The sequence below is a fragment of the Trifolium pratense genome, linkage group LG7, assembly GCF_020283565.1.
Source record: "Trifolium pratense cultivar HEN17-A07 linkage group LG7, ARS_RC_1.1, whole genome shotgun sequence".
Taxonomy (NCBI): Eukaryota; Viridiplantae; Streptophyta; class Magnoliopsida; order Fabales; family Fabaceae; genus Trifolium; species Trifolium pratense.
This window is the reverse complement of record NC_060065.1, coordinates 19,093,329-19,107,531: the sequence shown is the minus strand read 5'-3', so window position 1 is coordinate 19,107,531 and position 14,203 is coordinate 19,093,329. Positions and strand designations below refer to the sequence as shown.

Sequence of the window (14,203 nt, the reverse complement as noted above, 5' to 3'; positions counted from 1 at the left end):
TAAAAAAGTAAATGTATATTTGTCACTCTAGAAACATCTAATAAAATTAAAACGACGCGGAGACAATAAAGTATATTTCAATTTTCTAGATGCTCTTTCAATGGTGAGATGTTCTTTAGTTCGATGAGTCGTTGCGACTTGATCACAACGAATGTGGACCAAAAAAAAGGTCAGGTGAGTCGTTGGGACTTGAACACAACGAATGTAGACCCAAAAAAGGTCAGGTGAGTCGTTGGGACTTGAACACAACGAATGTAGACAAAAAAAAGGTCAGATGAGTCGTTGGGACTTAAACACAGCGAATGTGGACCAAAAAAAGGTCAGGTGAGTCATTGGGACTTGAACACAGCGAATGTAGACAAAAAAAGGTTAGGTGAGTCATTGTGACTTGAACCCCGCAAAATAGACTAAAAAGACAGAAATGTATCATGTCCCTCGGGGTCATTCTATAAAATATATTATAGAATCTTCACTAAATGCTCTTTATATTATGATATAATCTTCACTGCTGAGAATCATCGGGACTGAAATTGGAGCTTGAACCCAACAAAATAGACTAAAAAAGGGGAAATGTATGATGTCCCTTTGGAGCATCTTAGAAAATCGAAACGATACAAAGAGAAAGACGTATAATATTTTGGTTTTCTAAATGAGCTTTTGATTGTGATGTATCCCTTGAGAATCATCGGGATTGAAACTCAAAGAATTCAACTCATGTAGACAAAAAAAATAAATAAATAATAGTTGTTTTTTCGAGGACATCAGATAAAATTAAAACGATTAGATAAAAACGTAAATTGATGAATCGGGAATTATACTTTTCATTGAGAATTATTATTTTTTCTTTTATTGAGAAAATTCTATACATTTTATTTTTATCACAAATTAAGGTCTAATTCATATGCATTGGAAATCTCATTTAAGGCATATAATTGTAGAAATACAATAATTGATGACATTGATTTTTTTCCTTTCTTGTTGAACAAACGGATTCAAAAACAATTTTGGCAGTAATTGAATAGACCAAATACTAGTTTATTCACATTGTTGTTATCATCACTGCCACGTACGTACCATCAAAGTGATCAAAGCGCAAATCAATGTCACATGGACGGTGAACCATATATAAATGGTATTTTTCTATTTATAATATGATGATTAAATTGTAATGCCATATATATAATCTATTGCAACTTTATCCTTCTTTATCATACTAACTATAGAGACGTGGATTTGTAAAATTGTGAGGTTATTACTTAAGACAGTTTAGTACAAATTAAACGAGTGAAAATGATGAGATGATGTTTTGGTACCTAATTGTGGATTAGGTACGTTATAAATAAAATGTGATCTTAACTCCTACCCCAGAATTAGTATCATGAGTCATAACTACCCTTTTAAGTAAAAGATGTTTTGAGTAACATTTTAAATCGAGATTATTAGTAATTAGTAATTCTTATAATTACAAAAAAAGATTGTGATCAAATATTGGTTTAAATAATGTTTTAGTATTAATATTTGTGATTATAACTTTTTTGTTTGTTTTGTCAAAAAAAAAAACTTTTTTGTTTGGGTTCAACCTCCAAATTCAACAATTGTTAATTTTTAGGAACCAACTCATATGTGCCCCAAAATAATCACGTTATGTGGTCCAATAAGCTGACATAAACGATCACTTCAAAATCACTGTATTCTATATGATGGTTTACATCGCACAATGCTGACGTTGTTATTCAAGTTCAACTCCTAGGAAAGATTAATCTCATTTAACGAAAACGAGAGCCGGCCTCATACAGCATGTGTCAACACCACCACTTGTTACTATGTGAGCATCTCAGCAGCCTAACCTCACACGACACTGTGTTCAAGGGGCGAGAAAACTCCGTAAGTAATAACACAATGTCGTGTGATGCCGGATTGTTGACACTTGACATGCTTATATAACAAGCAGTGGTGGTGGTGGTGGTGGTGTTAGTAAGAAATTGAAAAGGAAAATGTGACACTAACTAACCAAAGAGAGTTGACTCATTTTATTTTAGTAGTTGATGTCTAGAGAAAGCAACTCAATTTAGTAGTTGATGTAAAAAAAGAATTGTATTTTGGACTATCAACATTCCAATAAAAAATCTACCATGCTTTTTTTTTTTTTTTGACAATAACAAAATGATATTCATTCATTCAAATTGATAGATTACATAAAATACAACCACATAATCAACATCGCTAAAAACGTAAAGGATGAATCTGCGAACAAAACTCACAGCATCCGAGTTAATAGCATACAACGGCAAAATGCCTACAACAAATAATATAATAAACTTAAAGTCACCGAAATATCCATGCCTCCGGATCTGCAGCGTTGAAGCCCAAATCATTGGTTGAATCTGTAATTGACTAAAGTCGATCTTTTCAATAGAAATCAAATGAACACCGCACAATACGGGACAACAAAAACGTCGCACAAGACGACGAACAACACAACGCCGCACTAAGACGGCGAAATCACAAAAAAGAAAACACAAAAGAAAAACTTGATCAACGTGAAGATCACTTATTTAAATAAAGAAGAAAAGGAAAAACAATTATGACATTGAGATTGATCTAGATGTTAATCTACCATGCTTTTTATGACATCAAAATTTACCGTTTTGTTTTTAAAGTAATCAAAATTCACCATCTTATCTTATGAATATGATGATGATGCAGCAAAATATATTAATTTACTAGAAAGAAACAAACACTTTGTGGTACCCCAAGTACTAACCACATGTTAGTCATAAAGAACGTTTGTTCAACTACTCTTGTCATTGATTTTTCTGGACACTTTTTAATTATATAGGAGACTCTTTTTTTAAAAAAATTATTTATCCTTTTATAAGATTTCTTTAATTGAAGAAAAATACAATATAGATAAAATCAACTTATAATTACTATACATAACCTTTCAAGTTGCTCCTGAGATTGAACTAAAGGCCAATTTTCGTATGATTATATATATTTTGAAGCTCTTTGATAGTCAAGAAGATGTAGAGGAAGTAAATTAAACAATCAAGCTAGTTGAGATAACCAAAAATCAAAACATTCTATAAAATCATCACACTGTCAAATCAAGTATTTTGTTTGTGGAGAAACTATTAAAAAAAAAAAAAAAAAGTAAGTTTATCAATCGGATGAAATTTTTTAAAAGTAATTATTATTTTTCTTGAAATTTATTTTTCAAGAAAAATCAATAACAAACGAGCTTTAAGTAACACAAAATTCTTTGTTGTTGTTTGTTAATTTTTCAGTTCCAAGGGGGATGAAGTTTCTTAATCTTAATTCAAAGTTTAGCCAAGAGTTAAATAAATTAAAGATTGACAAAAAAAAATTATTCTGTCAAAAAACAAGAGTCGAATTCTTCTGAATATTGTTTAATGAAACTAAAATTTCATTTTGGCGTTCACTTCTCTTGCTCCTTTTAATTTATGCTCGGAGAATAGATTAATTACTTCTAACTTGAATGACAATTTTAATTACTTCTAACTTGTCCTGTAAATTAGTAAAAATAAAATTGCTCAAAATAAGCGCGAATTGATAAAAGGAAAATGCTAAACAGTGCCCCCGGGCACAGTTAAGAATACAAATATAGAAGTTTTATCTCGTAAATTGTGCATTCAATGTTTTAATGATGTGAAAAGTTATTCTCTCTCATAATTAACTTTATCATTTGTTTCCTTTTTTAGTATGCTTAACTAGTGCCCCATGGGCACTGTTTAGCATGACCCTTGATAAAAATAGTAGTTTTTTTTTTTTTTTAATTGTCTTAACCCTCCAACTAATGGTATGAAAATTTGTTTCTTCTAAAATTGGAACACGGGTTCTTCCGAACCCAAACAATTAGTTAACCAGCCAATTCACTTTGCTTGGTAGAAAATAGAATAAAAACGAAATAAATAAATATAAATTCAAAATTTCTATACAATTTTGTAATTAATCTAATACAAAAAAGTTGCTTATTAGTTTAAACTTAAAAAAGGTTTCATTTTCAACAAAGGGAAATGCAAGTTACAGTAGTCACATTAATCAAACTGTACAAAATTGGAGGAGAATATGAACGTATATAATATAATAATTACTACCTTCATCCATAATTATAAGATATTTTTTCACCACTGAACGTACGTCAATGCACGTTTTTTATTACTAATATCTTTAATTGTCTATTAGTAAAAATTATAAAAATTTAATATTTTTAAAATACACATCAAAACAAATTGAACAAGATCTTATATATGTTAATATTTACATTTATATATTATTAAAAAATACGGTCAAAACAAGGTAAATGAATAATACATTTTTGTCAAACAAGTCTTATAATTAATGACGTACCTTCAAAGGATTTGCGTAGAGACTCAGCATCTTGAACAGGAGGAGTTGAATCTTGAACAATAAGAGTAGCCATTGGAGATAGATAGATAGATCCCACTTTTTGTTTTGATTTTTTCTTCTTTTATAATTATAAGCCTTTCAGTTGTGAATGTGAAAAAATAATGTGATGATGGCTTGGATTATACGTTACACTATATAGTGGCGATTTATAATGTCTATATTTTGGACGTTACTTTTAATTTTTGTACTACTGTTTTAATTTTATACACGTTACTGATTGTTGGTATTTTCTCTTGCCTCTTGGGGTTGGACATCATGGCAAAAACTCATGACCAGCTTCATATCATCGCATGTTAGTGAGGCTACAATCATGCAAAAATAATTTGTGTAAAGGATGCATCATAGTGTTATGATGAAGTGTGTACCATAGTTGTAAATTGCAGTTCGCAATTGTGGTTGTAATATTGTTGATGCGGCAGTCTCCGCAACTGTATCACACTGTAATTAATTGTGATGTAATTTTCATTCACATGTACGGTCTATCATAAATATTAGATAATTTTGGCCGTGTTCGTTCAACTTTTCTCAAAAATAAAATAAAATTTATGAACCTCAAAAATTATAATATCCATCAAATCTAATGAAAAATTACAAATACATCCCTGGTGCCTCTTTTGTTAGTACGAACTATCGAAAAACATATTTGAGGATGAAGTTGACTACCTAAAAAAAAATTTGAGAACCAAAATTACTAATAATAAAGACACATGTGGACCTAATTGTAATTTTGATACATTCAAGGAATGTGACGATGAAATACACTTTCAAGACCAAAATGATAGTTTGCAAAAGTATAGATCAATAGGCCATGTGCCCCATTTTTTGCACTGAAGCCAAACTCCAATATGTGACATCCGAAGAGATACACAACGATTGAATTTATGGATAGCTTAGCAATAAAATGATCCTATTTTTGAACCAAAGACATGACTCGTACTTAGTGTGAGTAGATTAACATCTAGATCAATCTCATTGGGGAGGAGCTTGAGTTGATACAATAGTCTATTGTAAAAATTGGTGTATATTACCGATCGTTAGCTAGTCTAGTGGTGATTGACACTGAACTTGGTAGGGAGGGCAAGGTTCGATTTCCCGCAACTGCAATCGGAAGGAGGCTGAAACCACTTAATACTAGAACTACTAATCCCCGAACCAGATTATGTAGTCCAGTGGGCTAGATACTGGTGGTGAAAACAAAAACAAAAATTGGTGTACATTAGGGATAAATTGGTTGTGTCACTTATGCTTGATATTGAAGCTATATATAATAATTCTCTTTATATATTGATTGGTAATTTTTCTATCAAAATTTAATTTTGAAATTTCTCAGCAGAGATAAATGATGAAATGCAAGGAATGGATTGTCTCCCGTGCAAGTTTACACCGCAGGGAGTCCAGCGAAGATCCCAACCCTTGAATTCATCTTTTTTTTTTTGTTCATTTCTCTCTTTTGCCTAAATCAATGGATGAAATTTGACTGAACATTTACTTCACGGGAGACAATCTGCTCCCAGACATAAGATCATATAGTCAAACATCGAATATAATAAAATTATTTATTAAGATAGAATATAATAGAAGTACATATTGTCTCTCACAACAGAGATTATAATTCAAAACCAGACTCAAGAAAACATGACCAAAAAACCAAATCAAACCAAGAAACTAAACCAGCATAACCAAAAACCATTATTAAAACATATGCCCTTATCTAGAGCCAATCACTTCAATCTTACTTCCCCAACAAGGTAAGGATGAACTTTTTGTAGTCCCCTGAAATTTCTTTGGCCACTGCATCTTCAAGGTGAACACTGTTTCTCTTATAATACACCTCTTTGATGTCCTTCAGATCCTTCTCAGCTCTTGTCACAACCACCCGAGTCAGTCCATCCTCATCGGTTCCAACCCTTTTCAGCGCACCACGCAGAACCTAATATAAATCATAGTAAAAAAACAATCAAAGAGTATTTCTCTCATATAATATAATTGATTGTAGAAAGTTTGAATTACAGTAGCACCGTGATTTTACTGAAACTCCAAAGAAAGTTTTTGTTACCGTCATTTTGCAAAACTCAACGTCCACGTAGTGTAGTTAAGTTAGATTCAAAAATTGACTAAATTACATTTCGTAACAAGCAAATGACATGATACTTTTGAAAATTAGAAGCTAACCTTTTCATAGTACTTCTTATGGTCATTGATGCATCGAATCGCGGTGTGCAGTGCCTTGTGAAAGTCATCGGATGCATTATCCAACAGTTTCTGTAATCAAAATTTATATACATAACATAAGTAATTTTTTTTCTTCATTTGATCAAACATGTATAGAAAAATTAAGGACATAAATGAAAGTTGAAATGACAATGAAAATGGAAAAGAGTGAGTTTTTTTTATTAACCTTAGTTATGGAAATGCCATGGTCATCTCTGTAACGATTAAACGTCGCCAAAAGCTGGGTCTTGCTTCTTGTAGTAAGGATTCTAATGGCTTCTTCAGGGTTTCCTTTCTTCTCTTTGATTGATTCATGAAGAATATCAGCTTCAGTTTTTGCTAATTTTGGATTGATCTCATCACCACCATATCTAAATGAGGTTACCAATCCAACCAATAGCTGCCAAGAGCCAAAATTAACCAAATAACAAACTTAGAGTATAAGTATGCCTATTAGTATTAACATTTCATTAATCATGTAATTTTGGTTCAATCTCACTTAAAACATAAGCATGTTTTAAAAGGCCGAGAAGCATCTTTTGTTGTCAAATCACATAGTATAAGTGTCGAGAAGCATAGAATCTGGAGTTCGAACCCCGACCCTTCCAATAATGTCCCTAATAACTACAAACTGAGCTGCCTTATGGGACAGAGAAGCATTTTTTGGTCCAATAGTGTAGTGGCTAGACTTACATTATAAGTGTGGAGAAGCCGGGAATTCAGGGTTCGAACCCCGACCCTCAAATAATGTTCCTAATAGCATTTTTTTTATATTAATATTCATTCATGTCTTATTATGCTTATATAATATTAGAGTTAATGAATGAGTAAATAATCAAAATAGTTTTTTTTTTTTTTTACAATAAATAGTTTATAAAATAACTTTTACTCAATCAAAGGAAAAGGTTTTACACATAAGATCAATTATATTTCATCAATTTGCCACATCTTAATTTCATCAGTTCTTAATATGTTTGTCAATATACATATATTAAAACCAAAATATAATGACGTTTTTGTCAACTAAAACATATATAATCTTGATTAATCAATGCCTATGAAAATTCAAAGTGGCCTAATTTGATAATTTTAATCCTTAATGACTAGAAAATATATGATTTAATGACTTACCTGGCGAAGATGGCCAGTGGTATGAGCAGCAACATCTTCTTCTAAAGAATGCTTGTAACGATTATGATAAGCGCGACGCATTGCTAGAACTTCTTCAGGTGAAAGAACACTAACAATTTCAATAATAACATGGTGTCCTTTGTTTCCATCCTTAATGGCTACATTGGCCAAAACAGCATCGCGATCCGCAGGTTCCAGCATCCAACGGTACACAGCTCTCTGTTTATTTTGATTAAATTAGACCCCATTATTCAAATTCATGACTCATTAAGTAAGTTACAAAAGACAAGTATATGAAATGTTCTTAATTATGGTACCTCAAAGTCACCAGAGAGTTCAGATTCAAGGCGTTTGAGGAGATCCTCTTGGTATGTTTCTTGATAAGATTTTCTGATTTGTTGTCTCTGATAAACATTTCTATGACCCAATATTGTAATCACACTCTTTTCATCAGTCCCCCATCCTACACAATTTAAAATTCATTCAAAATAAATTATTAGGGATTAAAAGTAAAGTTTGCATATGTGCGATTTGGATCGCGACATCAATGTTTTTTATGTATCTAAGACCACAATGTGATAGCGTATGCTTCGGAAAATCAAGAAATGCAAAACAACCATGACTGTAGTTACTGTGAAGAAAATTTAAAATTTAAGTATAAATTTCTGTATAATATTTGACATTGACAAATTAAAATATACATCACATCGATGAACTATTAATTTTTTAAAAAAGAAAAAAACACTTAAAATTAGGTTGATTTCATAAAAAAAAATCTTCAACCATGAGAGGTGCATGTGTTTTATTTCAAGTCACATCATGAACTTTTATACCCCAACCATTACTTAAGTAAATTATGTCATCTTAAAAGTACACATTTGAAAAACATGTGGGGTGGAGAAAATTGCTACAAAAAAAAAATAGTGAATTCATATATAAGCCTAAACCATCAAAAAATTATGTTTTTTTAAAAAAATAAAAGAGAAAAGAAAATGATTAAGAAATAAGCATGGCAATAATACAACCTTGGACAGCTTTATGAAGAGCTTCTGCATCTGCAACAGGAGAATGGTTGATGGGAGCAATAAGGGTAGCCATAATTGATTATATTTTCCTAACTATGAGATTAGTTGGTTTGAAGCTTAACTTACTAGCTCTTCAATATATAGTACAATTAATAAGCTATACAGCTATAAAATATGCTTTACAGTGTTTAATTTTTTTAACAATGGAAATAATTTGTTTACAGCAAAATGTAAGTACTTTGTCAAATTTTTACCATTTATATTACTCTAATGTTATACAGCTAAGAACTATGCTTTCACTTATCCAAATTTACCAAAATATTCTATAAATATAGTCAGTCTCAATTTTGGAGTTTTTGAACATTTATCAATAAGAAATTCAAGAATTGGTGATTTTTTTAATATATATATATACTTTAGCCTTTTTTTAAAAAAGAAGAAGAAAGAATAGGTGACTAATTTTTATTATCTATTAATATATTATTTGAGAGTTTTTTCTCAAAGGCTTTTGTACACGTGTCAGCCTCTAAATCATTCTTCTTTCATATTGTTTTGACCATAAATGAATTAAATGCTTTATAGGATTTTTTTCCTTTTTTTTTTTTTGCATTATTACAAAAGGAATTGTTCTAAAGTGTCGTATATAGCAAGCAATAGTCACTATTTTTGTTGCTGAAGTGTTGAATTGCAATTATTTCGTATAATAAAAAAAGAATTCTATATAAAAAAATAAAAAAGGAAACATTCAAATTCAAATATTAATCTTCATATTTAAATTCTGTCAACAAAAAACTAAATTATTATTATTATTTCAAATTAAAATAATTTTTAAATTGAAATTTATATATTATTTTCGTGCAATTTTTTTTATAAAAGTTGATTTTTTTTTCAAATATAAATTAAAATAATAATAGATTTTAAAATATTTTAAAATAAATTTCGAAATTATTATTATTCTTTTTTGAAGAAAATTATTATTATTGTTATTATTATTTTATTTTATTGGAAGGAATTATTATTTTTTATATTCTACTATTTTTATTATTATTTTATATTTTATAATGAAATAGAATATATATGTCTTTCATTAATAGTGAATTAATGTGTGTAAAAGTCAAATAATTGTTATCATTAAAAAAATCGTTATTTTTTAAAATTAGAAAAAGGAATCAATATATTTGTTTTTAATGAGTTTAATTGCAAATGCCCATTTTTTTCTCTGTAAATATGATCTTTGCGTGATTATTGTGTTTACTTTTATTTTCTTCTTTCTTCTATTTTTTTTAATCTTTTGATGATTTTTTCTTCGTCTATTTTTTTAGGAATATCAAGAACATCTTGGGATGAGTCACAAAATTGAAAACAATAATGACATACTGTTAATTTAGATTTTTTGTAGAAAAATATTTCTTATTTAGATGTTAGTGGAAAAAGTGGTTATGAGAAGATGAATCAAGCCTTTGTAAAGTGGAAGATTAATAAAAATGTCTTTTTACGTGAGAGGGTTAATTCTTTATAAAATTCATGGAAATAATTTTAAGTTTTTATGGATCATTGACGGGAAAGAGAGTGAGAGATATGATAAAAGTCATCACATTTTGCAAATTTGTTCAATCGCGCTCAAAACTAAAGTGTCTTTTTATATGGGAGGGTTAATTCATGATAGAATTTAAGTAAATGATTTTTTCTTCATATATTTTTTCAGGAATATCAATAACATCTTGGGATGAGTCACAAAATTAAAAACAATAATGGCATACTGTTAATCTAGATTTTTTGTAGAAAAATATTTCTTATGTAGATGTTAGTGGAAAAAGTGGTTATGAGAAGATGAACAATCAAACCTTTGTAAAGTGGGAGATTAATAAAAATGTCTTTTTACATGAGAGGGTTAATTAATTCTTTATAAAATTCATGTAAATGATTTTAAGATTTTATGGATCATTGACCGGAAAGAGAGTGAGAGATATGATAAAGTCATCACATTTTACAAATTTGTTCAATCTCGCTCAAAACTAAAATGTCTTTTTATATGGGAGGGTTAATTCATTATAAAATTTAAGTAAATGATTTTCTATTGACGGGAAAAAAAGTGGGAGATATGATAAAAATGTCACTTAAGTTTTTATGGATTTTTGACGGGGAAAGGGAGTGGGAGAAATGATAAAAGTCATAACATTTTTACAAATTTATTCAATCGCGCACAAAACTAAATTGTCTTTTTACATGGGAGGATTAATTCTTTATAAAATTTATCTAAATGATTTTCTATTGACGGGAAAAAGGGTGAGAGATATGATAAAAATGTCTTTTTAAATGGGAGGGTTAATTCTTTATAAAATTATTTTAAATTTTTATGGATTATTGACGGGAAAGAGAGTCGGAGATATGATAAAAGACATCACATTTTACAAATTTGTCGGGAAACATGGTTGGTATTGGTTGACAGTGTAAAATTATTTTACACCGTCGGTGCATATCAATTAAATCCATAAAATTTATGTAAATAATTTTCTGTTGACGGGAAAGAGAGTGGGAGATTAATAAAAATATCTTTTTACATGGGAGAGTTAATTCTTTATAAAATTCATGTAATTAATTGAGTTTTTATGGATTATTGACGGGAAAGAGAGTGAGAGATATGATAAAACTAAAAGCATCACATTTTACAAATTTCTTCAATCGCGCTCAAAATTAGAGTGTCTTTTTATATGGGAGGGTTAATTCATGATAAAATTTATGTAAATGATTTTATATTGACGGGAAAAAGAGTGGGAGATATGATAAAAATGTCACTTAAGTTTTTATGGATTTTTGACGGGAGAAAGGGAGTGGGAGAAATGATAAAAATAACATTTTTACAAAATTATTCAATCGCACTCAAAACTAAATTGTCCTTTTACATGGGGGGATTAATTATTTATAAAATTTATCTAAATGATTTTCTATTAACGGGAAAGAGAGTGAGAGATATGATAAAAATGTCTTTTTACATGAGAGGGTTAATTCTTTATAAATTTCATGTAAATGATTTTAAGTTTTTATGGATTATTGACGTGACAGAGAGTGGGAGATATGATAAAAGTCATCACATTTTACAAATGTGTTCAATCGCGCTCAAAACTAAAGTGTCTTTTTATATGAGAGGATTAATTTTTTATAAAATTTATCTAAATGATTTTCTATTGATGGGAAAGAGAGCGAGAGATATAATAAAAATGTCTTTTTACATGGGAGGGTTAATTCTTTATAAAATTATTTTAAGTTTTTATGGATTATTGATGGGAAAGAGAGTCAGAGATATGATAAAAGTCATCACATTTTATAAATTTGTTCAACCGCGCTCAAAACTAAAGTGTTTTTTATATAGACGGGTTAATTCATGATAAAATTTATGTAAATGATTTTCTATTGTATTTTTTTTACACGATATTTTCTACGTATTTTTACCAGTGCTTGACACGGGTCTAGATACTAGTTTTCTTTATATTTGAAGGATGCCCTGAGTTGATTTCCCCTTGACAACATTAAATGAGTTATCAATGCTAAGACCTTACATAAGTTTTTTTTTAATCTGTTACGGGGTCAGTTATGGCATTTAGTTACAGCACCATTCTGATCACAGTTGTGGGGATCTAACCATGGTCATCCCTGCCAAGTTCAGCATCAATCACCACTGAATCAACTAACGGTTGGTTACATAAGTTATTTTAGTACAAGATACATTATTCACGGATTTGGATTCTATGCAAGAATCCAACCTATCTTATTGTGTTGCACGTAATGTCATTATCTCAACCATCCGTTCATATTTTTTTTTTCTTTTTAAAATTGTTTCTTTTACTATAGCCATTGAATGAAGAGCAATAAAAATGGCAGAAAAAAGACATTAGAAGATCAAATTTTATTTTTCACGGACATTAGAAGATCAAATTTCATTTTTCTCTAATATTTTTTATTTTAAATAAACAGCATGTATAAGTTCTTCGAAATTAGAAGAACAATTAGAATCACTTTTCAAAATTTGTATTCGGTTTAAAAAAATAGAAAATTGGTTTGATTAAGCTGTGATGTAAATTTATTTCAAAACTGTTGGTATATTTTTATTCTTTTAAAAGTGCTTCGGAGTCCCTAGCTAATAATTAATTTAAAATAAATTAAATCTAATATGTTACATGACAGCAATTTTAGAGAGACGCAATAACAAAAACTTAAAAGGTCACTTTTGTAACTCGATAATCAACACCAAAAAATGTCTTTATATTTTAAAAATTAAAATACATAAATACCTTTTGCTTGTTTCTTAAAATCAATTTTTACCCTAGTCAACAAACAATAATATATAAAATGGTTTTTTTATGGTATATTAAATGATTTTTTTTAAAAAAAAAACACTTAAACAAATCCTAATGTTATTATTTTTATATTTTAAGAATACGATCTCTAGTAAAATTTGATTTTTTTTTTTTATGTGTTAATTCTCCGATGTCTAGAACACTAGATTTTGGTATATTGTAGATTTTGGCAAAGGATAAGTAAGATTTAGTATATTGCATTCAAATTTTTTTGAACAATTCGTTATTAGTATTTTACATTTGTTGACTTTGAAATATAAATAAACCATCATGAATATTATAGATCAGGGGATTTCCCCCAAAGAAAACAGATATTCTGAGGATCATATCTATATGTATTTTCTCACATTATAAATTAAAATAGAAAAACTAGAAAGAATGAAATAAGTTCATTCTCGAAAAATCCCGCAAAGCAATTACCAAAATTAGTCCAAAAAAAATAACTTACGAAAATTAATTAATTGATCACAAAATGTGATGTATATAAGTATCTAGTGTATCATTAGTATCAAATAAATTAAATAGAATGTGCTTGACAAAAAAAAAATTAAATAGAATGTGCTTCACCAAAAAAATTAAATAAAAATATATGTGTACCTTTAAAAGCCTTTTGGAGAGCCTCAGCGTCTTCGATCGGAGAAGATTTTATTGTAACAAGAGTAGCCATAGAAATTAAACACTATAGAGTCACTTAACAAGATTAATTTGTGTGATATATTGGAGATTGGTTTTATCACCAACTTAATATATATAATGCTAATGGCTTTCTTTGGTGGTATCGCCTCACATTATCATCACATTTAAATTTAAACGTTACTTTCATGTGAAGATTAATAATATATTAGTTGTTTATTATTAGTATTCTTTAGCATTAAGGAACCACATTTGAAGGCATGTAAAGGTTTTGAAGTAACAATATCGTTAACTAGTTCAGTGGTGATTGACGATGAGTTTGATAAGGAAGATCACGGTTTGATTTCCGCAATTGCGATCGAGAGAGGCTAAAATCACTTAATGTCAGAACTAACATCCGAATCTAGATTAAGCGTT

General features: G+C 29.2%; 1 protein-coding gene across 2 annotated transcripts; it reads right to left on the bottom strand.

The window, feature by feature from the left end:
* Positions 1-5,956: 5,956 nt before the first annotated feature.
* On the bottom strand, positions 5,957-13,928 carry LOC123893792 (annexin-like protein RJ4). Of its 2 annotated transcripts, none has more exons than XM_045943590.1 (6): positions 13,751-13,928; positions 8,091-8,236; positions 7,774-7,992; positions 6,830-7,042; positions 6,604-6,693; positions 5,957-6,361 (listed from the first exon to the last, which is right to left on the bottom strand). In XM_045943590.1, exons 1-6 carry the CDS (start codon positions 13,818-13,820, stop codon positions 6,164-6,166), a joined length of 936 nt encoding a protein of 311 aa, XP_045799546.1. In that variant the 5' UTR covers positions 13,821-13,928; the 3' UTR covers positions 5,957-6,163. The 2 variants fall into 2 exon arrangements, with proteins under 2 accessions (XP_045799546.1, XP_045799545.1); XM_045943589.1 differs by lacking the exon at positions 13,751-13,928 and adding an exon at positions 8,799-8,985.
* Between the last annotated feature and the right edge of the window lie 275 nt (positions 13,929-14,203).